The sequence below is a fragment of the Odocoileus virginianus genome, chromosome 2 (genome assembly GCF_023699985.2).
Source record: "Odocoileus virginianus isolate 20LAN1187 ecotype Illinois chromosome 2, Ovbor_1.2, whole genome shotgun sequence".
NCBI lineage: Eukaryota > Metazoa > Chordata > Mammalia > Artiodactyla > Cervidae > Odocoileus > Odocoileus virginianus.
In genome coordinates, this window is record NC_069675.1 from 100,906,232 (window position 1) to 100,929,964 (window position 23,733).

The 23,733-nt window shown below is 61.8% G+C and overlaps 2 protein-coding genes across 2 annotated transcripts; both read right to left on the reverse strand.

Annotated features, from left to right (window-relative positions):
* Nucleotides 1-7,845: 7,845 nt before the first annotated feature.
* Nucleotides 7,846-10,379, reverse strand: LCN10 (lipocalin 10). Its single transcript, XM_070473904.1, has 6 exons — nt 10,243-10,379; nt 9,445-9,584; nt 9,065-9,135; nt 8,627-8,734; nt 8,303-8,401; nt 7,846-8,027 (listed from the first exon to the last, which is right to left on the reverse strand). The coding sequence occupies exons 1-6, from the start codon at nt 10,351-10,353 to the stop codon at nt 7,999-8,001; spliced, it is 558 nt and encodes a 185-aa protein (XP_070330005.1). The 5' UTR covers nt 10,354-10,379; the 3' UTR covers nt 7,846-7,998.
* Nucleotides 10,380-10,392: 13 nt separating this feature from the next.
* Nucleotides 10,393-17,271, reverse strand: LCN6 (lipocalin 6). The gene is made up of 8 exons (XM_070472878.1): nt 17,182-17,271; nt 16,886-17,025; nt 13,096-13,104; nt 12,753-12,814; nt 12,158-12,268; nt 11,760-11,861; nt 11,522-11,547; nt 10,393-10,452 (listed from the first exon to the last, which is right to left on the reverse strand). The coding sequence occupies exons 1-8, from the start codon at nt 17,269-17,271 to the stop codon at nt 10,393-10,395; spliced, it is 600 nt and encodes a 199-aa protein (XP_070328979.1).
* Between the last annotated feature and the right edge of the window lie 6,462 nt (nt 17,272-23,733).

Genomic DNA, 23,733 nt, shown 5'->3' on the forward strand with positions numbered 1-23,733 from the left:
GGCCAACTCTGCATCACCGTGGGCTACAGCCCATCGGGCTCCTCTGTCCATGGGATTCTCTAGGCAAGAATACTGGTGTGGGTTGCTAAGCCTTCCTCCACGGGATCTTCCCGACCCAGGGATCAAACCCAGGTCTCCCACATTGCAGGCGGATTCTTTACCATCTGAGCCAGCAGGGAAGCCCCGGACATAGATACACATGCTCAGTGGACAGTGTGACTGTAACCACGAAATTAAAAGATGCGTGCTCCTTGGAAGAATAGCTATGTCAAACCTAGATAGTGTTTTTAAAAGCAGAGACCTCACTTTGCCGACAAAGGTACATACAATCAAAGCTATGGTTTTTCCAGTAGTCACGTATGGATGTGAGAGCTGGACCATAACGAAGGCTGAGCGCTGAAGGATTGACACTCAAACTGTGGTCCTGGAAAAGAGCCTTGAGAGCTCCTTGGACCTCAAGGAGATCAAACCAGTCTTAAAGGAAGTCAACCCTAAATATTCTTTGGAAGGACAGATGCTGGATCTGAAGCTCCAATACTTTGGCCACTTGGTGTGAAGAGTCTACCCATTGGAAAAGACCCTGATGCTGGGAAAGATTGAGGGAAGGAGAAGGGGATGACAGAGGATGAGATGGTTGGATGGTATCACTGACTCAACGGACATGAGTTTGAGCAGACTCCAGGAGATAATGAAGGCAGGGAAGCCTGGTGTGCTGCCGTCCTTGAGGTCGCAGAAAGTCAGACACCATTTTGCAACTGAACAAGTAGAGAACAGGTGGCAGCAGTATTTGTCAAGAGGACATTGAATAAATGGGGCTTGGTATCTGTATGGAGAAGATACACAAGTGTAGCTCCATACCTCACCACATACAGTCAAGTCCTGGTAGATTAGCAGGCGTGAAGATGAAATGTGACTTGTAGAAACCTATGAAAGAAAGGAATGGCAACGCCTCCATGCCATAGAGGAAGGTCCCACAGGTGTGAAAGATACAGACAGAGGAAGGGCAGCCTCCAGAAGGACTAGTCACCACCAGCTCACCGCAAACCGTCCACCCACAGAGCCCACAGAGAACCCCACAAACAAGCTGGAAAAAGACGACCAGCCGGACAGACGCGAGCAAAGAGCGTAGACGGGACGACGGCAAGGGTGTGAACAGACCGAAACGGAAAGGCAGCAGGGGCCTGGGCGCCCCCCTGGGCCGCAGGGGTTGCCAGGGTGGATGCCCTGGTCCTCACCCAAGGCGGCCGGGTGACGACGCGCCATGTGCCGGCGCTGCCTCCCGTGGGGCCCCCCTCGCCCCAGCAGGGCTCTGTGAGTCAGCAGAAGCCGTCCCGCCACGTGCTGGGGGGCATGGACAGTGTGAGGCTCCTGGGGCACGTCAAGGTCACCGGCGCTTCACTGTGGGGCTGAGCTCAGCCGCCGGCTGCACCCGCCGCCGGCTCCAGTGACGCCGGCCAAGGGCCCAGAGTGTGCAGGTGAGCGGCGGGGAGCGGAGGACAGGGGAGCTCTGTTCTGCGTGAGCCCGGAACTGAGTCTGGGGTCAAGGGGTCCACATCCCTAACGCAAAGAGTCCTCGTCGAAGTCCAGTCTAAACGCCACCCTTCACTGTCCAAAATTTCTTCACAGTGGGACCTGTGTAAACTCACCGTGCGGTTCTGTGCTGTTTTGTTTTTTTTCATTAGAGACGTTTTTCAAATTGAAATATAGTTGACTTGCAATGCCATATTAGTTTCAGGCATATAGCAAGCGGATTGCTGCATATGTATATTCTTTGTAGATTCTTCTCCATTATAGGCTATTGCAACATATGACTATAGTTCCCTGGGCTACACAGTAAGACCTGCTCTTTATTTTACATACAGTAGTGCGTATCTTTGAATCCCAAACCCCTGGTTTATCCCTACCCCACTCTCCGCTTTGGAAGCTGCAAGTTTCTTTTCTCTATCTCTGAGTCCGTTTGTGTCTTGTGGATAAGTTCATTTGTATCATTTATTTTAGATTTTGCATATGTGACGCCACACGGCATTGTATTTCTCTGTCTGACTGGCTTCACTTGGCGTGACCGTCTCTCGGTCCGTCCCTGTTTCTGCAGGGGCATCATTCCCTTCTCCGTGTGGCCGTGGAATGCTGTGTGTGCACGCAGCTCTTCTTCGTCCATTCGTCTGCCGACGGACACAGGTTGCTTCCTCGTCTTGGCTGTTGTAAATACTGCCGCAGTGAACAGCGGGGTCCATGTATCATTTTGAACTACAGTTTTCTCCAGATACATGCCGGCTTTATGCTGTTTTGATGGTGACCACGTCATCGATCAGAAGTCGTGTCTTACAGCAGAACCACAATAAGCGATGAGTCTGTTTCACAGGAACTGACCGTCGGAGCAGTGGCTAAAATGGGCAAAAGAAGTTTCACAAGAGTAACTCATCACATGTTATGGCTTTTCCTGAAGTTGGTACTTTCCAGGTTTTTTAATGTGTAAGTTCTGTGGGTGACTTCTCCCTCCCGATGATTGTTTATTCTGCTGTCCAACCGGACTCATAATTATTATTTCTGCTCCCCACCCACCGTGCCCATCTGTCCCTGCTGCCGATCTCCCGCGGGCTCCAGGCTTGGTGCCACGCCCGCTGGCCTGAGCTTGGGTCTGTCCTTGCCCCCCTGCTGGCCCGCAAGGCAGGTTCAGGCGGCCGCCGCCCCATCCCGGGGTCCCTGGCTCCCCCAGGGCTGGACTCCCATGGGCCTGGTGCCCACAGCCCGCCCCGGCTGAGCGGGTCGGTGGCGGCTGGGCCATTCTGCACCCTTGGCCGTGGGCAGCCTCCAGGAAAGGTCATGCATGTTTGTGTTCCGGCTGCTTCTCCCCCTCAGGCTCCAGCGAGGCCCCCAGCCTGTCTGAACAGCGGACGACTTTGTCCAGCGATGATCCGCATGTCACAGTGAACAGACAGAAATGCCTGGAGGCCACTTGGACCCACGTCCTCCCGTCTCCTCTGCCAGGTCCAAGCCAGCGGACGTGGTTCCTGGGAGGTTTGCGAGCCTCCCCTCCGCTCCGCAAGCCCAGGGGGGCCTCCTCGGCTCCTCACACCCACGTCCCAGAGCAGATCTGGGAAATGGGGCTTCTGGAGGCGGGGCTCTCTGGGTCATCAGCGCCCAGGGGTCACATTGGGCTCCCTGGTGCAGTCAGCGTGGGGGTCTCAGCTCTGCGAGGAGCTGTCCCTTTGTCCCCACCACGCGGCCTCCACCTGGGTGCCCAGTCACCCACCCTCACCCCCACGCTGCCCACAGCACGGCCCTCGTCCCCGGCTCACCGGGGACTCACCCAGACGCCCAGCAACTCTCTCTCACTTCTTTCCTTCTTTGGTTTGGCAAGCCCTTGGTTGGAACTGCCCACGGGATGCCCCCTCCACATACCAAGCACCAGCAGAAAACCTGCCCTCTGGACAAAGGGATTTTTTTAGCTCCAACTTTTGAGTTTTCAGCATTTTCTGATTTTTGTGTCATCAGAATAAAAAAAAAGGCTATTCACATTAAATAGAAGGCAAATTGTTTGCGTTGCAATTGTGTATCTTTCAAGGAAAAAGTGGAAATTGCCTAAAATCTCTCCCCTCACTTGTCCCCTGGGACTGTGACAGGGCTGTCGCCAGACACACGTTTAATCTGGGCTGATCAAACACCTGGGGCGGCCGGCCGTTCCCTGTCAGTGATGAAGATGGCTGTTTGGGGTTTCCCGGGCACCTGAGTGGCCAGTGAGACAGCGTCCTGGGCTGCGGCATGTGGCGCGGGGTAGGGGACGGTGTTGGTGCTGGGAGTCAGGGCCCCGCTGGGGTGCTGGTGGCAGACTCAGCACCCCCCCCCCCCACTGTCTCCAGGGTGAGCCTGATGGGTCTGCACTAACCCATCCCTGGGCTGAGTGATCGTTCAGGACCCTGGAGAGAGATGGGGAAAGCGCCCAGGTACCCAGGGCATCGCAGAAGGCTGCCCAGGGCTTAGGGTCCAGCCATGCGAGCCGGCACGCTCCCAGTGGATTCAGCGGGGTGAGACGAAGCGTGATGCTGGCTCAGACGCCAAGTGTTTGGGGCATCCGACACCATGGACTGAGGGCAGTGGGGGGGTGACGCAGGGTGGGCACCGAGGGAGACGGGGTCGCCAGGCAGCGAGGGGTCGGGGCGGGCAGGGCTCCGCACAGGTCAGCCAGGGCAGCGCCGCTGCTGGTTTCAAGCCACAAGGAAGTGGCCTGAGGACAAAGCAACAGGAAGTGGCTCCACAGCAAGTGACCTTTACAACCGCAGAGGAGGCGTGAGTTTGCTCCCGCGTCGCCGCCTTCCCTCCAGCTGCAGCTCACCGCGCCCGAGGGGGCAGCACCCGCGTCCAAGCACGGCATCAGCTGGTGGCCGTCCTGGGTGGGCTGGAGCGGGGGGCTGACCTGCAGCCCCACACTGACCCCCAGAGCGGGCCAGGCGGACCTCCAGCTTCCCAGGGCCAGTTCAGCAACCACCACCTTTCCATCCTAAGAAACCCAGAGCTCTCTCTGCAGCCCAAGCTTCAGGGTTCCGTCTCCTCTGCTTGGGAGAATGGGGGATGTTGTAGGTTGTGATCGAAACCACCCCAGACAGAGTGAGACGGATGCAGTCTGGTGACGCACCTCACCTCGAACCCTGCTCCAGCCGCCGGCGGTGGGAGCAGGCCTGTAAAACCTGCTGGTTTGGTTCTGGAGGAACGAGTACGTTCTCTCTCCTTCCTTTGCCTCCCACCAGGGCCAGAATCACTCCGCGGCCAGATCTGATTGCTCTGTCACAGGCGCTTCAACAACAGCTTTCCACGTACACTCTACGCGCCGCGATGCTTATTCACGCCATGATGTTGTTCTTCCCGCGCGAACAAGTCAGTGAGTTTTGGTGCACTTCAGGTGCTGTGCAACCTTCAGTAAGTCTACTTTTAGGGCATCCCCGTCACCCCAACCAGGGTCCCCCTGCTCACCAAGCACCAAACGTCCATCTGGGTCCCACCGCCCCCGGGAACCACCCGTCGACTCTCCAGCACCGAGGATTCTCCATTGTGGACATTTCAGGGAGAGGGTCTGACAGCACATGGCATCTCACGGGCACGGACCACCCTGAAAAGACCCATGGACAGAGGAGCCTGGCGGGACGTGACAGCAACTCAGCCAGGCGGTGGTTCCACCAGGCACCCACCCTCCCGCCCGAGGGAGCAGGGCCTGCCGGCTCCTGGGCGAGAGGGACCTCTGCGCCTCCCTCGCCCCCTCCCCCTCCACTGTCCCCATGCCCAGGTCACTCCGGAGGCCTCCTCACCCCAACCAGGGGTCCAAATGAGGACCCCCAGGGGCCAACAAGGAGGGTCTTATCCCTGGTCCCCGATGGGTGATCCAGTCCCTGCCGCCTTCTGCACCCCCGGGTCTCCAGTCCCCCACATCCCCAGGCTGCCCCCTGCTCAGAAGGACCTCAGGGAGTGGAAGCTTCTTCCAAGGACTCAGAGCACAGTGGGTCACGGATGGGGGAGCAAGGCCAGCAGACTCTCCTGCAATCTTACGGGGCCTCGGGGACCACCCCGTCTAAGCACCCCCTCTACAGGGAGTCCTTTCCTGGGGAGGAGCCTCATCCTAGCTCCTGGAGCCCAGAGTGGTGGACACAGGACCCCAGACCCTGTCTTCCCCAGGCCTCTCTAGGGATGGCCCGGCGGGCACCCTGGTGACCCCCTTCCCATGCTATGGGCTGGGCATGTTGCTGAGGGGTCATTATCTCCGTCCACAACCTCCTCCTTCTCACCCCTCTCCCCTCCCTCCGTGTGCACACCCCTCTGACCCCCAGCAGGACAGTCAGTGACTGAGTTGTGTGTGTGTGCACGCGTGCACCTGGGCCCTCGTGGAGACGCCCGGAGGAATCAGCCCCCCGTGGGAGGGGTGGGCAGGGGTCCTCCAGGACCTGAGGGGCTCTCATCCCAGAGGAAACCCCAGGGGAGGGTTGAGGCTGGCCAGGGATCAAATCTAGGGATCAAATCCCTGTTAAAACACAGGGAACAAAACCCAATCCCAGCGCCACAGTGAGACCCCGCCTCAGGGTGCAGAGCAGACCAAGATCCTGCAACGCTGTTGTTGGCCCGCGGGAAGTACTGAGGCCTTCAAGGTTCACGTAAGGGCCCCTCAGATGTTTGAGACAGCACTCCCAAGCTCTGACCGCCGGGCCTAGAGAGAGGCAGGTTTCCTGGGGAACCGTGGGTGTGGCTGGGGGCACCTGGAGAACGCTGAAGGTAAATGCACAGAAAACCCTCCAAGCCTTGCAAGCGTCTCACGGCCGAGCCTGGCGCCGGGTGGCCTTGGGCTGACCCTCCAGGCTGAAGACGGGCTGAGGGCTGTGCCCACCCGGCGCGTGTGCCCACGCCTCCTTCAGAGTGGCCGAGCATGCGAGCACGTGAAAAAGAAGTGTCTCCAAGGACAAGGCACTGGGGCCTCAGAACCAGCGCTCTGGGGACCCCCAGCCCCAGAGGGGGCCACCCTTCCTCCTTCCGGGATGGGGGCGCCCAGGCGGCCCTCCTCTCTCCGTCCACCCAGGAGGCCGAGTGCTGGGCCAGGAGGTGCATGGTGTAGAGGAGGCCCTGCAGGGCTCAGACCATGTGGGCGCGACGGAAGCCCCTGGAGCGGAGAGGCAGGCGGAGGGAAGACCCCCGACGTGAGCTGCTGCGGTGGGGAGTGGGGCCAGGCTGTGACGGAGGGCGGAGGCTAGTGACGCTGGGCGGGCCCGAGCCTTCAGAGGACTCCTAGTCGCTGCCCCACCCCGTGCACCCTCATGGAGGCCACGAGAGAGACGCCCTGCGGTTAGCCCAGCGCCTGGAGCCCCCAGGGCGGAGCCGGCCCAGATCAGCCCATCTCCCGCCCCCCCAGAGCCGGCAGAGCACACCCAGCGGAGTTCCACCGCTCGGCCCGCCTGTGCCCCCCCCGCTCGGCCCGCCCGTGCCCCCCCCCCCCCCCGCTCGGCCCGCCTGTGCCCCCAGTCTCAAGCTGAGCCCTGGGGGGATGCTAACACATGTGTGGCGGGGAGTTCCCTGGCGGTCCAGTGGGTAGGACCCGGGTGCTTTCACTTGCCCTGGACTTGGGTCCAGTCCCTGGTCAGGGAACTAAGATCCTGCAAGTCGAGGAGCGGCCAAAATAATGATAAATAGAAATACATGTGTGTGGTTTTTACACAGTAGTAGCTGACCGATTCAGTCCTGTTTCTTTTCTCCGTAGGCAGGCTCATTCGTCCACGCCGACAACCCCCATCCCCAAATAACCCTGTCACTCTAACGGCCGTCCCCCACCCTGAGCTCCACTCTGGCTCCCATCTCTCCCAGGACCCCGGCAGCCCGTCTACCTCCGCCCCTTCCAAGTGGCCCCGCGCCCGCCGATGCCGCTGCTCTGGGGGTCTTCAGGCTGTTTCCTCTTCCAGGGTGGCCCTCCCCACTCCAGCGCCACCATAACTTTCTCAGCTCAAACGTCACGCCCTCCAAGAAGCTCTCCCTGACCCCTCCTCCCCGACCTGCCACGGTTTGCACTTGGCACCTCTGGACAGTCCTCAGGTCCACAACCAAACCCAGGAGACCGTGTCGGCATCGGCCTCCCCAGTGAGAGGTCACGTCTCCCTCTTTGCCCCGGGCTCTCTCCCCAGCTTCCTGGGCAGTGTTGGATGTCACGGAACATGAAGGGCGGTGGCAGAGAAGGCACACGGCACATCACGCTGGACCATCGCCGTCTATTTCCCGGCCGATGAGGGCTGGCAGCAGCTGCCTGCCGCGCCATCCAGAGGACCCAGCCCCAGGACCCCCCAGTCAGCGTGCACCCCCACCCCCACCCTGCTGGGCCCAGCCCCGCCCGAGGCGCACACCATCAGTGCCCTGGGGTCCGCAGACCCGTCTCAACAAGCAGCGGGGTGTGAAGCCTGCGATCTGGAACTCGCTCCCGGGGTCTGGGAGGACCACAAGCCGAGCCTCAGGGGGAGGAGCAGGTGGGCAGCCGGCTCACGGCAGGATGGTGTGCGCACAGGAGGCTGTGGGGGAAGGAGAGGGCTGGGCGTCTCCAAGGGAGCCTGCGTCTGCCGGGCAGCTCCCCTGGGGCCTCGGGCCCTGGCCCCCAGCTGCCCCGCGGGGATCCGGCCCTGGCCGCCCGTGTGCTCAGGGGGCCCTGGGGAGACAGGATGGGCACGTGCCTGCGGCCGTGACTTCCTTTAAAAGTGCCCTGTCGCCCTCTGTCCCTCCATCCCGCACGGGGGCCAGCTCCCCGGCGGCTCGGGGTGGCCCCAGAGCAGTGCCGCCCACACCTCACCGTCTTTCGGGAGCATGGCCACACGGCTGGTGAGCCCCAGGGCCTCACACGCGTCGACGAACTTTTTCATGCTCAGGAAGCTGCACGTGGGCTGTCTGCCTGTGGGGTGGGGGGTGTGGACCAGAGCCGCAGCGTCAGAGCCCCCGGTCGAGGGGCGCCCCGGCCCCCAGCACCACCCCCCACCAGAACACCCCCGGGCTCCGGGTCAGAGGACCGCAGCCGCTGGTGGGTGACGGGCAGCGTCAGCCGGGAGTGGGGGTCCCCAGAGAGGCTCGGGAGGGGGCTGCCCTGCAGGGCCCGCGCGGCTGCGGCCCCTGGACTCACTGATGAGGAGCAGGGTCCTGGTGGTCCGGCCGGCCCGGCCCAGGCGCAGGTAGACCACGCTGGCGCTGTAGTCGGGGACCATCACGCGGAAGCCCTCCACGCCCCTCACTGAGAGTGAGGACGCGCAGAGTCGCCGCCCTTGCCTGAACACTGCGGTCCTTCCAGAGGCCCCCGGGCCCCTACCACCCGCACCGAGGGGCCATCTGGAAGGGCAGCGAGGCCCCCACCCCCAGGCCCGCCCCCCAGGCGCACGCCGGCTGAGCCAACTCTGGGCGCCCGTGGGCTGACCGCGTGACCCGGCGTCTGTCCCCCACCGGCACATGTTCTCCAGGGAGGACTGCTGGGGGCCATGCGGTCAGGGGTCCCATCCAGGGTCCTGGGGGCTCGGGCAGCCCTGGACGACCCTCCCCCAGCCCCTGCAGCGCCGTGGGTACCCACAGGTGTTCCTGAACACCGCCTTCTTCCTGTCTCTCCGCAGGATTAGCGAGTGTGTCTGGCACCCCCGGGACCTGGGTGGGGGGAGCGGGCTGTCAGCTAGGGGCCTGGGAGACCACTCGGGGCTCTGCCGTCTGGGGACTTTCCAGCTGGGATCTGGGCCGGTCCCACCGCCCAGGGGAAATGCTCCAACACCCCTGGCCCCCATACCCCGTGGGCTGTGGGGACTTCTCAAAAAAGCAGTCATTTGAGTTTGACAGCAGGAAGTGATGGGGGTTTGGGGACAGTCCTTGTGGGATTTCCAGACTGACCCTGGGTCTGGTCCCCCCACCAGTCCCCTCCCTTTCCCTGGGCTCAGGGCCCCCCCACCCTGGCCCACGCACCGGTTCAAGGTGAGCACCACCTTCAGCTGGCCCACCTCCTGAACCTGCACCACGGATGCGCCCAGCTTCCTCTGGCCTCCGCGCGGCAGCATCCCTTGGGCATCGGAGGCGACGGCCAGGATGTACCAGAAGCCCGAGAACTGCAGGGAGGGTGCAGGGCCTGCCACACTGGTCCCGCCCAGCCCCGGTCTCCGAGGACCCACAGGACCGGTGACGCCTGCCTGCGGCCCAGCCCATGTCCAGGACTGGCCTGGGTGCCCCGCTGCCTCCCGGGCCGTGGAGGCGGACGCCCAGCTGGTCTGGGACCTGAGGCGGCATGGCGCAAGGCCCGGGGCGCAGGGTCAGAGCGTCCGGCCCATGCGGACCTCGGGGCCTTCTCCACCAGCTGGCCCCCACCCCACCGGCTCCCCTGCAACGAAGCCCGCTGCCCGGCTCCCCCGCAACGAAGCCCGCTGCCCGGCTCCCCCGCCTCTGCTCAGCCTGTACCCATGGCCGCCCCCACCGGAACCTGCTGCCTGCTGCGGTCTCGTTATTCCAGGGCCCGCCTGCTCACTCCGCCTCCCCTCCTCCCATGGGCACCTCCAGGTGACCCGGCAGTACCTGTCTCGGAGCTCCAGATCATGGACAGCAGTTGAGTTTTGAAGCCCCAGCCTGTCCCCAGAAAAGGCCCTCGGGGCCAGCAGACGCCAGTGCCCAAGCCCCCTGCCAGCCTGTCCCGGGCTTCAGAGGCCCTCTGCCCGCTGCCCCCACCCAGCCTGGCCCCGGCGCCCAGCAAGGGGACTGGGGCACGGGGCTCACCTTGCTCCAGTTGAGGTTATGGGACTCTCGGGGGAGCTGCTCCTGTGCCCGGGAGCCCCCGCCCAGCCCCAGCAGCAGGGCCAGCAGGGCCTGCCGCCAGCCCAGCTCCATCCTCACCACCAGCCTCAGCTGCCCGCCCAGACGCCGCGCTTAAATGCCCAGCCTGCCAGCCCTGCCGTGGGCGTCAGCCGACCGCAGCTGTGAGCCGGCCTGGGGGGCCAACGGGGAGGCGTCTTGGGCCCTCCCACCCGCAGGCAGGGCCAGCCCCACCCTTGGCCCTCAGAGCCGGCTTGGGACACCCCAGAAGACAGAGGCCTCGATGATCCCAAGGTCACCTTCTGGGCCTCGGGTCACCGAGTGTCTCCTGGAGCCGTGGCAACTGCCAGGGAGGTTGGTGGTGCTCCTATCCTAGCCCCCCACCCCCCGGGAGGGGACAAAGCCTGGACGGGACACTGAGTCACTCCACGGGGCGTGCACACAGGAAGCGGGGGTCTTTGGACAGTGCTGGCGCTGACACTGGGGCCGCCTGCGTGACGCCCTTGGCAGGTTCTGACATGTGTGCACACATGCATGTGTGTACATGTTTCTATGCACACGTGTGTGCTCACATACGTCTGTGTGTATGTGTGCACCCAATATCATCACAAGTAAGAGGTGACCCCCACCCTGCTCCAGGTCCGGCTTCCCCGACGGCCCCTGCTCCTGCCAGGACTTCTGGACACAGGAAGACAGACAGACTCAGGCTCTCTGGGGTCCCTGGCCCCCGCCCTGCCCCAAGGCCCCAGGAAAAGCCAAGCTCTCACACCCTGGGCGCCCTAGCCCAGCGCCCTGCCCACACGTCCCCCAGACCACAGGGTCTGGCTCCAGCTCAGGCGGACGGGCCTCCTGTCAGCCCAGGGCCCGGGGTGACCCCCGAGAGGAGCAGTGGTCTCCAGCCCAGGGCCCTGCGTGGACAGACACGAGAGACCACGACGGGAGGGTTTGTGGAACTGCTTTATTTGAATCCGCAGCAAGAGCCCCTGGGAGCAGGCGGCCCCCACCCAGCCCCTGGGTGGCTGGGCGAGGAGGGCAGCGTCCGGCCAGCCTCCTCCGGGCCCCTGGGGGCTGCCGCGTTCACTGGAAACCAAGAGGAGCATGGGCACCCTGGACTCGCCCACAGAGGCATCGGCTCCCCAGGGCCCCAAGCCACGCCCTTGGGGGAGCCTCCAGACAAGAGGGGCCCGGGGCCCCCAGCCTCTCCTGCCACATGGAGGGGTGGGGTGCTTGGGGGGCCACTTACCGGGAAGACCTTGTGTGCGCAGGTGACTGGGGAGGAAAGGGGCCACGGTGAGGATGGCCGGCCCCTCACCCACTGGCGCCCGGGGCCCCACACACCGCCTGCCCCGCCCACCCCGCAGGCCTGACGCTGGGCAGGGAGCAGGTGACCCCTTGAAGCCCCCCTGAGCTCAGCCTGACTCCCCAAGGCCAGGAAGGTCCCCAAGCCGGCAAGCAGCCCCCTGGCGTCCGGAGACACTCACAGTCCCTCTGCAGTTCGGCCTGCTGCTGCGGCAGGAAGCCCAGGCTCCGGCTCCACTTGGCAAAGCGGCCCAGAGCCTCCTGACTGGCTAGGGCCGTCCGGCCTGCCGGGGAGGCAGGGGAGCCAGGCAGGACTGAGGGCGGGGGGGGCCACCCCAAGAACCCGCAGAGGCGGGACTCCTCGCCCTCTGAGCCCAAGGCTCTTCGCCACATGCGGCCCCCCGCCCGCCCCCTCCAGGCGGGATCACTCCTGCAGCTGGGACCCGAGCAGGGAGGGGCTGTGCGTGGGGAGGGGGCACCCGGGAGGCAGGCGCAGGGCCGGGGGGTGGTTTCTGGCTGGATGAGGCTGGTGCGAGGGGGGCGGAGGCCCACCCCTGCAGGAGGAGCCCCACGCACTCACTGTACAGCTCCACTGTGCTGAAGGCCTCCTCCTGGGCCTCCAGCTGCGTGAACACTATAGCGTAGTCCCTGAAGTTGGTGCCCAGCACCCGGTACTCCAGCACGCCCAGGGCTAGAGACAGGCGTCCCCGGGGGGCGTCAGGCCTCAGCCGACCAAGAGCCCCCAGGCTGGGTCCCCTCGGTCCCATGCCCCAACCCAGCCCCGGCACACGGGGTCTCCAGGTGGTCGAGGGATGGTGGGTGAGCCCCACCTCATCCCAGGCCACCCTCCTCAGATCCGGTCCCCACGGGACACCCCCACCCACGCCCACCTCCCCAGACACCATAGCTGGAGGGCTGGGGTCCCACTGAGCTGCCGGCCGAGGTCAGGCCCTCTGTCCTCAGGACTGGCCCCGAGGACCTCCCAGTTCCCGGAGAAACGCCCCTGGAGCTGGGGTGGAGCTGCCCCTTCCCGTCCTGAAGGGCGGACCCCGCGCACATGTGCCTGGGGATGCAGCTGGGGTGGAAGGCCCAAGGCTGCTGGGGGCAGAAGACAGCCAGGGGACTGCAGGAGTCCCCACGCTGCCCGGAAGGACCACCGTGGCCGTCATCCTTACAGGGATTCCTGAAGACCCATCCGGAATTTTGTCTCTGCAGCTCCACACCCTGCAGGTGGCATCTCTCCATCCTGAAGCAGAGAAGGATCCATCGTCACCCAGGTCCAGGTGCAGGACCAGGACACAGGTTCGGCCGCCAGGACCCGGCCAGTGTGGCTGCAGCAGACTCTGCCTCCCCCTCAGGGCCGCAGTTACCCAGAAACCCTGCTCTCAACTGCAGGCAACCACTCGGGGCCGCAGTTGACCCCTCAGGGCCGCAGTTACCCAGAAACCCTGCTCTCAACCGCAGGAGACCCGTCGGGGCCGCAGTTACCCAGAAACCCTGCTCTCAACCACAGGCGACCCCTCGGGGCTGCAGTTACCCAGAAACCCTGCTCTCAACCGCAGGAGACCCCTCGGGGCCGCAGTTACCCAGAAACCCTGCTCTCAACCGCAGGCGACCCCTCGGGGCCGCAGTTACCCAGAAACCCTGCTCTCAACCGCAGGCGACCCCTCGGGGCCGCAGTTACCCAGAAACCCTGCTCTCAACCGCAGGCGACCCCTCAGGGCCGCAGTTACCCAGAAACCCTGCTCTCAACCGCAGGAGACCCGTCGGGGCCGCAGTTACCCAGAAACCCTGCTCTCAACCGCAGGCGACCCCTCGGGGCCGCAGTTACCCAGAAACCCTGCTCTCAACCGCAGGCGACCCCTCGGGGCCGCAGTTGACCCCTCAGGGCCGCAGTTACCCAGAAACCCTGCTCTCAACCGCAGGCGACCCCTCGGGGCCGCAGTTACCCAGAAACCCTGCTCTCAACCGCAAGCGACCCCTCAGGGCCGCAGGCCTGCTACCTCCTGAGGGGCCTGCTTTGCCAGATCCACATGGAGAAAACTTGGGAGCGCTGCTGAGGGCATGAAAGGGGCCTGAGACCAATGGGGGGCCTGCAGTTTGGGGTAAAGCGACTCCACATCTAAGGAGGCCAGTGTCCCTAAGCCATCAACCCGTAAATTGAGCAGACTGCCTTCTGTGAGCGCAGCAAGACGAGCTCGCGGCCAAGTTCCCTGCAAGACCCAGGAGTAACGAGGAAAAGCCTGAAAGGAGCATCACCAGCAAGAACCAGCCGATGACCTAACAACGCGGAGCCACCAGAGGGAAAGCAACCCGACTCACGGGCACAAAAGCAGACTGATTGAAGGAACAGAAGAGAGTCCGGAAATGAAGCAAAATGCCCAGGAGGTTAGCGCATCACGAAGTGAGCATCTCCAGCCAGTGGAGGAAGAGGGACCCCGGGCAAGGGGTGCAGGGCAGCTGGAGGTCCATCAACCAGTCACACCTTGCAGGTCCCCAGGGCGTAGCCCTGAGCAGGTCAGAGAGCAGAGGCCTCTCAGCTCCAGGGAGGTGGAAAGACCTAACAACTACATCACAAGACCCAGAGGCCCTAGAAAGCAGCCAGAGTTACATCCACACAAAGACAGAAAGAACTCTTCTTACCAAAAACTGCTCGAAGGTGTAAGAATGACAGACTGGGAAAATTTGCAGCTAACCTTTATTACAGACCGTGGCCAAAATCACTGATACCTAAGTGTTCTTGCATGGCAATAAAAACCTACCCCAGGAAAAAATATGCAAAAGACATGAACAGATGCTAAGCTGGGGAGGAGCCCCAGAAGGAATAGGCCCCGAGATCCCCGCCCCCCTGTGATCACAGGAGGCAGTAAAAACAACCGTGGAGACATCAGTCACCCATCAGATGGCCAAGAACGTAGGGCAAGCAGACACTCAGTCCTGCACCAGCTCGGGGCACGCGCCTCATGTGACACGGAGAAAGAAGGGCAGACGCACTTCAGCTCCAGGAATTTGTCCCTCCCAGGCCGGTGCACCAACATCCACACCCCTAGGTGTGTTTCCAGTTGCGAAAGAATGGAGACCGCTGTCTGCCCATCAGCAGAGACCTGGAAGGCAGCCCAGGGGAGTATTACTTGGCTGTGAAAAATGTTTCTCAAAAAAAGTCACAGAGTCAGCAGATTGACCCAATAATCCCACAATCTGGGTGTGTCTCCAAAAGAATTGAAAACAGGGTCTCAGACAGATATTTGCACACCCGTGTTCTCAAGGCCCAAAAGCCAGAAGCAATCCAGACATCTATCAATGGATGAAAGGGAGCTAGATGTGGTCTATCCCTGCAGTGGAATATTACTCAGCCTTCAAGAAGGAAATTACGACACAGCTCGCAACATGGGTGAACCTGGAGGACAGTTTGTTCTGATACCAGACACAAGACAAACAGAGGGCTTCCTTCCACGTCCTTACCTCGTGGTAGAGAATCTGCCCGCCAAAGCAGGAGACAAGGGTTCGGTCCCTGGTCTGGGAGGACCCCACATGCTGCAGAGCAACTGGGCCCATTCTCTAGAGCCCGTGCTCCAAAACAGAAGAAGCCTGTGCAGCCGAGAGTAGCCCCCACTCTCCACCCCCAGAGAAAGCCACACAGCAATAGAGACCCAGCAGGGCCAGAACGAACATAAAGACACAAACAACACTTTTTCTTTAAAAAGGTCTAATGCAGGATCCACTCATGTGAGGCCCTAGAGGAATCAAACCCACAGAGACAGAAGCATATGGTGCAGCCAGGGGCTGCGGGAGGGGAGGGGAAGTGAGGGTCTGCGGGGGACAGGGGGTCAGTCTGAGAAGGTGAGAAACTCCCGGAGATGCTGGTGAGGTTTGCCCAACCTGAGCGTGTTTGATGCCCCTGACCTGTGCACTTAGAACGGTTAAGGTGTTATGTTTATCTTACCACAGGTTTTAAAACTTTAAGAAAGGCAAAAGATAATTAAATCTTAAATGTTTCAAAAGAGGGCAGAGACCCCTGGGGGCTGACGCCAAACTGCGGCTTGCCTGAGTGCTTGAAAGATGTGCATGTGCTGGCGTGTTCCTGACCATCTCCGAGGAGCCATCACAGACCAAAACCTGGGCTGCCTGCTGGGAGGGGGCCGCTGGCTGAAGTGGGGGGAAGACCCCTGCTGTCCACCTCCCCGTTGCTTTTGGCCACTTGGCACAGTTCGTGGGATCTCAGTTCGCTGCTAGGGATCGAACTGGGGCCCTTGGCAGTGAGAGCACAGCGTCCTAACCCTTGGACCCCCAGGAAAGCGCCAGGGGGCTCTGATCTTTGAACCAGGTAACCGTGTTTCCTACTCGAAGACCAACACACGAAATTCACCTTAAAGAACGAAACGGAGCGCCCTCCTGCCCGTCCTTCCACCCTGCGGTCAGTGTGCGCCCCGCCCCCGGACCCCCGGGCCCCGCCCCTTCCGCCCCGCTGTGGCCGAGGTTCTCAGACACGCGCGCCTCCACGCCGCAGGGAGCGAGGCCGCTGGCCGACGGCACCCACAAGCGAACGCCAGAAAGGGCTGGGAGACCCCCGCCCCTGCAAGCGCCCTCATCCCCTCACCGTCCACGGCTGTCCCACGGGGCCAAGCCTCCGTGTTTGGATGGAACATGTTGGAGCCTTGTTAGGACTCTGAGCCACATGGCTTTGGGGTTATAGCCCATGACGCGTGTGACCGTGTGTTCACCCAGCACCGCAGGGCGCCCGCCCCAAGCCCCGTGTCCCCTGTCCTGGCTTGTCCACGGTCCAGCCCAGCTGGGCGGCAGCCACAGCAGGCTCGGCTGCGGGAAGGAGCAGGGCAGTCAGCCTCCTCTCGGGACGGGGCCACCGGCCACTCAGCCTGCGTGATGACTCCAGGGCAGGGATGGCGTCCCACCAGCCACCCTGAGCGACAGGCGGGGACTTGGACACTTAGGTGATGCGGGTGCTCAGGGTTTCGTGGTCTCCGGGCTCCCCCGGGGCCCCCCGGGCCATATGGGCTCAAATGCACAGACCCACCTTGAACAGCCAGTCAGGAGGGCCTTGAACAAAGAAGCGGTCTCTCCTGCTGACCAGAGCTGCCGCCAGGCTGCCCAAGGGCCGGGGCAGAGGGGGCAGTCAGAGGCTGTGCTGGCCTCGCTGGAGAAGGCGCGAGTCCCACCCAGGGGCACCCCCCAGCCGAAGCCCAGGACGCAGACCCCGGAGACCAGGTGGACGGTGGAGCTCACATCAAAGCCCAGTGCAGAGGGAGGGGAGGGCGGCCCGGCCACCCAGCCATGCCCCCGCCCCACCCACCTGTGCCGGGAAGCCCGCATTTTCAGGGTGTTCTGGGACGTCAGCATCACCTCAACCCCCTCGACACTCTTTGTGGCCTTCTCCAGCGCGAAGTCCTTCTCCCCCGAGGCCACGGCGAGGACATACCAGGACCCCATGAGCTGAGGGAGGGGGTGCAGGTGAGGGGCCGTCACCCCAGCCCCAGCCCAGCCTCCTGCAGCCCCTGTGGTCTGGAGGGCCCCAGGGGAGCCCAGAGACCACAAAGGCCCAAGGACGCATGTGGCCCCAGACCCGCGCCGGTGCAGGGGAGCCATCACCTGCTGAGGGTCCAGCCTCCCCAGCCACACGGCCCGGGCGCTGGGTGCCGATGCCACAGCCAGCAGGGCGGCCAGCAGCACAGCGCTCATCCTCCCGAGGTCCACACACCAGTGACCTGCCCGGGCCCGGGGTGAGCAGCCCTCCTGCCTCTGGACGCCCGTTTATGACTCTGAACGCAGTGCTGTGGGCGGCTGCTCACCGCCAGACTGCCTCCTGCCTCTCTCCTCACCCTCCAGCCGCACCGGGGAGCAGGGAGGGGCCGGGACCGTGTGCAGGGCCCCTTCCACACGGACACCTTCATGCCACCCCAGCTTCTCCAGCAGCCCTCCACTTGGAAGTTTGCAGAATGAGCATCCTGCCCCTGGCTGCACCATCCCCTCCCTTCCAGGGAGCCACCCCTCTCTCGCTCAGTCTAGGAGGGCCAGAGACCCTGCTCTTGAACCCAGGCCAGGGTCACGTCTGAGAAGAGAGGCAAGGACAAACTTCCTCCAGAAGCTGCGGTTTGGGGTATCTTTTGCTTTAGGCATTAAAAATACAAAATTTCCCCCCCACACACCATTTCTTTGAAGCTCTCACCCGCTCCTGGCCCACCCACCTTCCTGCCCGGCTGCCCCTTGTCTCCTGCCCCTCCATGGCCAGCACCTAATTGGAATGCCCTGTGCCTTCCGCCGCCCACCCACCCATCCGGACCTGCCCACTCTCTGGGCAGCCGCACTCTGACGCCTCCCACCTCTGCTCACCATGAGCCTGGCCGGGCCCCCAAGGCCACATGAAAGCTTTCCCTGGACCTGGGCTGCCCACTCTGGGTCAGTAGAGACCGTGCCTGGGAGCGGAGGTCAAAGGGTTTGGCAGGATCTGTCTGAGGCCCCAAAACCCAAGTGGAAGTACCTGGGAGGATGCCCTCCCGGGGAGGGGTGCCCTGCGAACCACAGCTCCCGGCCTCCCCTGCTGGCTGGCTTCCAGGGTGCTGTGGACACAGGATAGGCAGCTTGTAAGCTGATGAAAGATGGAGCTGTCTGTCCTGCTGGGCCTTCCCAGGAAGGACCTCAGGCCAGTGCCCCACCCCTGCGTGGAGACAGGACGTGCCCTGCAGGAAAGGGGGCCAAAGAGAGCCCATCACACACAGACCTGCAGCAAAGCACCACCCTGCCCCCAGGCCTGGAGGACCCCGGGGCCGGGGCCTCTGGCACAGACAGCCCACCACGGGCAGGGGTGACTCCCCGTGGCTCCACAGAGGGGGCCCGGGGGCACTGGACCAGGAAGCGGGCAGGGGCTGCAGGACCCCGGCCCAGGAGGCCGAGCCAGAGCTCCTCCCTTTGATCTTTACCGGGCAGCTGGATGGGTGGCGAGGACGCCAGCCCGGGAGGGGCCCTCGGGGCGGGAGCGGCATGTAGGGCGCTGGACACGGTCAGCCGTTGGCGGCGGGGCCCAGCTGGGATTGACCCGGCTGCCCTGCGCCTCCATGCCAATGCCCCCGCCCGCCCCCCCAGCAGCAGGCAGCCTGCTGTGGAGACTGGGGGACACTACGGGGCGAGCCTGGGCGCTGAGCCTGGAGGAAGCGGGTGGGGATGGTGGCCACTCAGAGCTCAGTGCCTCCGGGTGGCCTCGGACCCAGTGTTCCCAGGACCTTCCTGTTGGCTCCTGCTCAGCACCCAGAGCAGCCTCTGGGAGCCCTGAAATCCTCCCTGTGACCCCCACCCCCCAGCTCTGTAGCCCTCCAATCCCCCTGTGACCCCCACTCCCCAGTCCTCTTTGTCCTAGGCAGCTGTCGCCCGCCCCCCCGCTGGGCTGTGTCTGCCTGCTGTGTGGCCCAGCTCTCAGCCAGATGTCGGCTTCCTGGCAGAATTCGCTGCCCCCCTGGGGCATTTCTCCCCAAAGGGAGACCCCACACGCTTCAAACAGTAACCCCCAGCCCAGCACCGGTAACCACTAATCTCCTTTCTGTCTTTGCAGACTTGCTAGCATGCATGTCCCACAGGGGACTCTTGCACGTGGCCTCTCACCAGCACCCTGTCTTCAAGGGTCGTCGTGTCACATGGACAGTCTTCCGACGTGTGGATGGACCACGTTTGTCTATCCATTCGTTGGTGGCGCTTTTGAAGCTTCGCAGCCCTTCAGCGGAAAGCATGAAGGCAAACTCGCTTGTCCGGCCCAAGTCTCTGTGATCCCACGGACTGTAGCCCACCAGGCTCCTCTGTCCATGGGGATTCTCCAGGCAAGAATACTGGAGTGGGTTGCCACGCCCCCCTCCAGAGGATCTCCCAGACACAGGGATCAAACCTGCGTCTCTTACATCTCCTCACTGGCAAGCGTGTTCTTTACCGCTGGCGCCACTTGGGGAGCCCAGCCCCTCAGCAGACCTCACCTCAGTGTAAGCAGCTTTCCTTATAGAGGACCCCTCCCCAGGGGGCCCCGCCCCAGCTCCATGAACCGCAGGCCCCATCTAAGCTCTTCCACCAGCCCTGCGAGCGGTGTCTCTTTGCTACTGCCCTGTGGCCACTTCTGGGACTGCGCCTTCTTGGGTCCAGGGCCTCGCCCGCTCTGGTCTGCCCCCCGCCCACCAAAGCAGCTCTCCTGCCGGTGCCCCCATCCTCGTCCTGAGCCCCCACAAACCCCCTTTGCACATAGCAGAGCATGCGCTAGCCTCCGTCAGGGCGCTGAGGCCTGCAGGACGCGACAGAGGCCCTGGCCGCACTGCCCGGCGCACCGTGTGTGCGGGCCCCCACTGAGCCGCTGCTGGCTGGGCCTGCAGCACCAGGCACTCAGGGCCACCTCAAGCCGGACGTGGCCACACAGACGCTGCCTGCAGGCAAATGCATGCTGTGCGGTTTCCAGTTGGCAGACCTGCGGGTCACAGCGACTTGGGCCTGACCCTCATTCACTCACAAGGGTCAGTGGGCAGCTTCCACCTCCAGACCCTGTGCTCCGGGCTTGGGAAACAGAGGCCGACGGGTGGCCTGCAGGCTGGTGCAGCTCTGTCGTCTCGGGGTTCACAGGAGAACAGAGAGAACAGGAGGGCAGAGAACAGACAAACACAGGAGAGGACTGGGAGGGTGCTAAGCGACCAGGAAACAGACGGGTGGTGGGCTGGGTTTGAGGAAGGCTGCTGACTAGGCAGAGGGTGAGAAGTAACCCAGGTGGCGGGGGCTCTGGTGAGGGGCTGGATGGGACCAGAGGGCCCCTGGGCAGGAGGGTATGAGCAAGAGGCCCGGCTGGGGCGGGGGCGGGCTGGGGATGGTTTGTGCTCAGCGTGGGTTTGCCCTCGGCGTGGGTTTGCACTTGGGAGTCCAGACCCAGACAGGGAGCATGCTGGTGGTGGGAGCGTTATCCGTGGCCTCGGAAGCTGCCCCACACCTGAGGCTCAAGGGGGTCCTCAAGAGGTCTGCAAGCTGCGGTGACCTGTCCCTTGATCCCTGCTCACTCTCACCCCACAGTTCTATGGTTAGAGGTCTGACCTCTGCCTACCACTCTTGGATCTTACTTGGGGGCTCCGGACACATTGTCTCCCTGCCCCTCATCCCAAGAGCTGGCATTTGGGAGAAGAGTTCATACAGTCTACCTGCCTACCTATCTACACTCAGTTCATTTCAGTCGCTCACTCATGTCCCACTCTTTGCGACCCCATGAACCGCAGCACACCAGGCCTCCCTGTCCATCACCAACTCTCGGAGTTTACCAAAACTCATGTCCATTGAGTCAGTGATGCCATCCAGCCATCTCATCCTCTGTTGTCCCCTTCTCCTCCTGCCTTCAATCTTTCCCAACATCAGGGCCTTTTCAAATGAGTCAGCTCTTCGCATCAAGTGTCCAAAATATTAAGAGTTTCAGCTTCAACATCAGTCCTTCCAATGAACACCCAGGACTGATTTCCTTTAGGATGGACTGACTCTCAACAGTCTTCTCCAACACCACAGTTCAGAAGCATCAATTCTTTGGCACTCAACTTTCTTTGTAGTCCAACTCTCACATCCATACATGACCAATGGAAAAACCATAGCCTTGACTAGATGGATCTTTGTTGGCAAAGTAATGTCTCTGCTTTTTAATATGTTGTCTAGGTTGGTCATAACTTTCCTTCCAAGGAGTAAGAGTCTTTTAATTTCATGGCTGCAATCACCATCTGCAGTGATTTTGGATCCCAAGAAAATAAAGTCTGTCACTGTTTCCACTGTTTCCCCATCTATTTGCCATGGAGTGATGGGACCAGATGCCATGATCTTAGTTTTCTGAATGTTGAGCTTTAAGCCATCTTTTTCACTCTCCTCTTTCACTTTCATCAAGAGGTTCTTTAGTTCTTCGCTTTCTGCCCTAAGGTTGGTGTTATCTGCATATCTGAGGTTATTGATATTTCTCCCAGCAATCTTGATTCTAGTTTGTGCTTCATCCAGCCCAGCATTTCTCATGATGTACTCTGCATATAAGTTAAATAAGCAGGGTGACAATATACAGCTGTGACGTTCTCCTTTCCCTATTTGGAACCAGTCAGTTGTTCCGTGTCCAGCCTATCTACACTATATAAGTATAAATATATACTGTAGTTTACACTTAAAAGTTTATTTACCTGGCTGCACTGGGTCTTCACTGGGGCATACAGGACCTTTAGCTGTGACACGTGGGAGCTAGTTCCCTGACCAGGGATCCAACCTGGACCCCTGCACTGGGAGCACAGAGTCTTAGCCACTCGACCACCAGGCAAGTCTCTAGTTTACATTTTTTAAAAGTTGAGGTATAATTTACATGCTATGGAATTCACCCCCTTTGGTTCTGTAAGTTTAGACAAACACACCACAGTCCATCACTCCAGAGTCTCCTCAAGCCACTCTGTCATCAGCCAGGCCCATCCGTCCTCCAGCCACGCCTTGTGTCCCTGAGGATTCCTGTGTTCTGGAGCCATAGTCTGTAACCCTCCCAGGCTGGCTTCTTCACTCAGCGTAAGGCGTTTGGGGTTTACCCGAGAGGTACTCTGAGCCAGTGTGTTTGGAGAGTCTCATGTTTGTTCGTCCTGCCCCGTGAACGGTATTTGGTTGTTTCCGTATTTTAGGGATTGTCAGTAAGATCTCACTACCAGCCACCAGCAGGTTTTGCTAAAGTGTGTCTCATTTTTCTTGGGTAAATATCTAAGCTTGCGATTGTCGAATCACATGGTATTTGAATGTTTTCCTTCATGAGAATCTGCCAAGCCATTGCCCAGGGCGTTGCACCCTCTCGATTCCCCACCCCGGCAGTGACCATCCAGTGTCTTTGGTTTGGAAACAGAGTGGCCAGCCTGCCGGCCTGTGGTGGTGTCTCCTTACAGTGAACGAATGCCCATGAGCCTCTCTGCATGGCTTTGCTTTCTGACTTGGAATCTTTTGAAATATTTCACTTTTTTTTTTTTTAAGTTTTGAGAGTTCTCTATAGATTCAGGATTTAAGCCGTTTATCAGATGGGTGTTTTGTAAATATTTGCACAGGAAGGCTCTCACTGCCGTCTGTCCCAGGGCTCTGGGATCTGGTTGAGAGCTGGCGCCTCCTGAACCCAGTGGAGGCGGTGAGCCGGAGCCCTCGGCCCCGCCGCCCCACTCCCCCCACCCCGCTGGTTGATGAGGGTCCTTCTCCGACCCTGAGCGCACTTCCACAGGGAGAGCAGTGCTGACCTTCCCTGGGGACGCCTGCCTCTGATCAGAGGACTCTGAGTGCCCCAGGAGTGCAGTGCTGACCTTCCCTGGGGACGCCTGCCTCTGATCAGAGGACTCTGAGTGCCCCAGGAGTGCAGTGCTGACCTCCCCTGGGGACGCCTGCCTCTGATCAGAGGACTCTGAGGGCCCCAGGAGTGCAGTGCTGACCTCCCCTGGGGACGCCTGCCTCTGATCAGAGGACTCTGAGTGCCCCAGGAGTGCAGTGCTGACCTCCCCTGGGGACGCCTGCCTCTGATCAGAGGACTCTGAGTGCCCCAGGAGTGCAGTGCTGACCTTCCCTGGGGACACCTGCCTCTGATCAGAGGACTCTGAGTGCCCCAGGAGTGCAGTGCTGACCTCCCCTGGGGACTCCTGCCTCTGATCAGAGGACTCTGAGTGCCCCAGGAGAGCAGTGCTGACCTCCCCTGGGGACGCCTGCCTCTGATCAGAGGACTCTGAGGGCCCCAGGAGAGCAGTGCTGACCTCCCCTGGGGACGCCTGCCTCTGATCAGAGGACTCTGAGGGCCCCAGGAGAGCAGTGCTGACCTCCCCTGGGGACGCCTGCCTCTGATCAGAGGACTCTGAGGGCCCCAGGAGTGCAGTGCTGACCTCCCCTGGGGACGCCTGCCTCTGATCAGAGGACTCTGAGGGCCCCAGGAGAGCAGTGCTGACCTCCCCTGGGGACGCCTGCCTCTGATCAGAGGACTCTGAGTGCCCCAGGAGTGCAGTGCTGACCTCCCCTGGGGACGCCTGCCTCTGATCAGAGGACTCTGAGTGCCCCAGGAGTGCAGTGCTGACCTCCCCTGGGGACGCCTGCCTCTGATCAGAGGACTCTGAGGGCCCCAGGAGTGCAGTGCTGACCTCCCCTGGGGACGCCTGCCTCTGATCAGAGGAC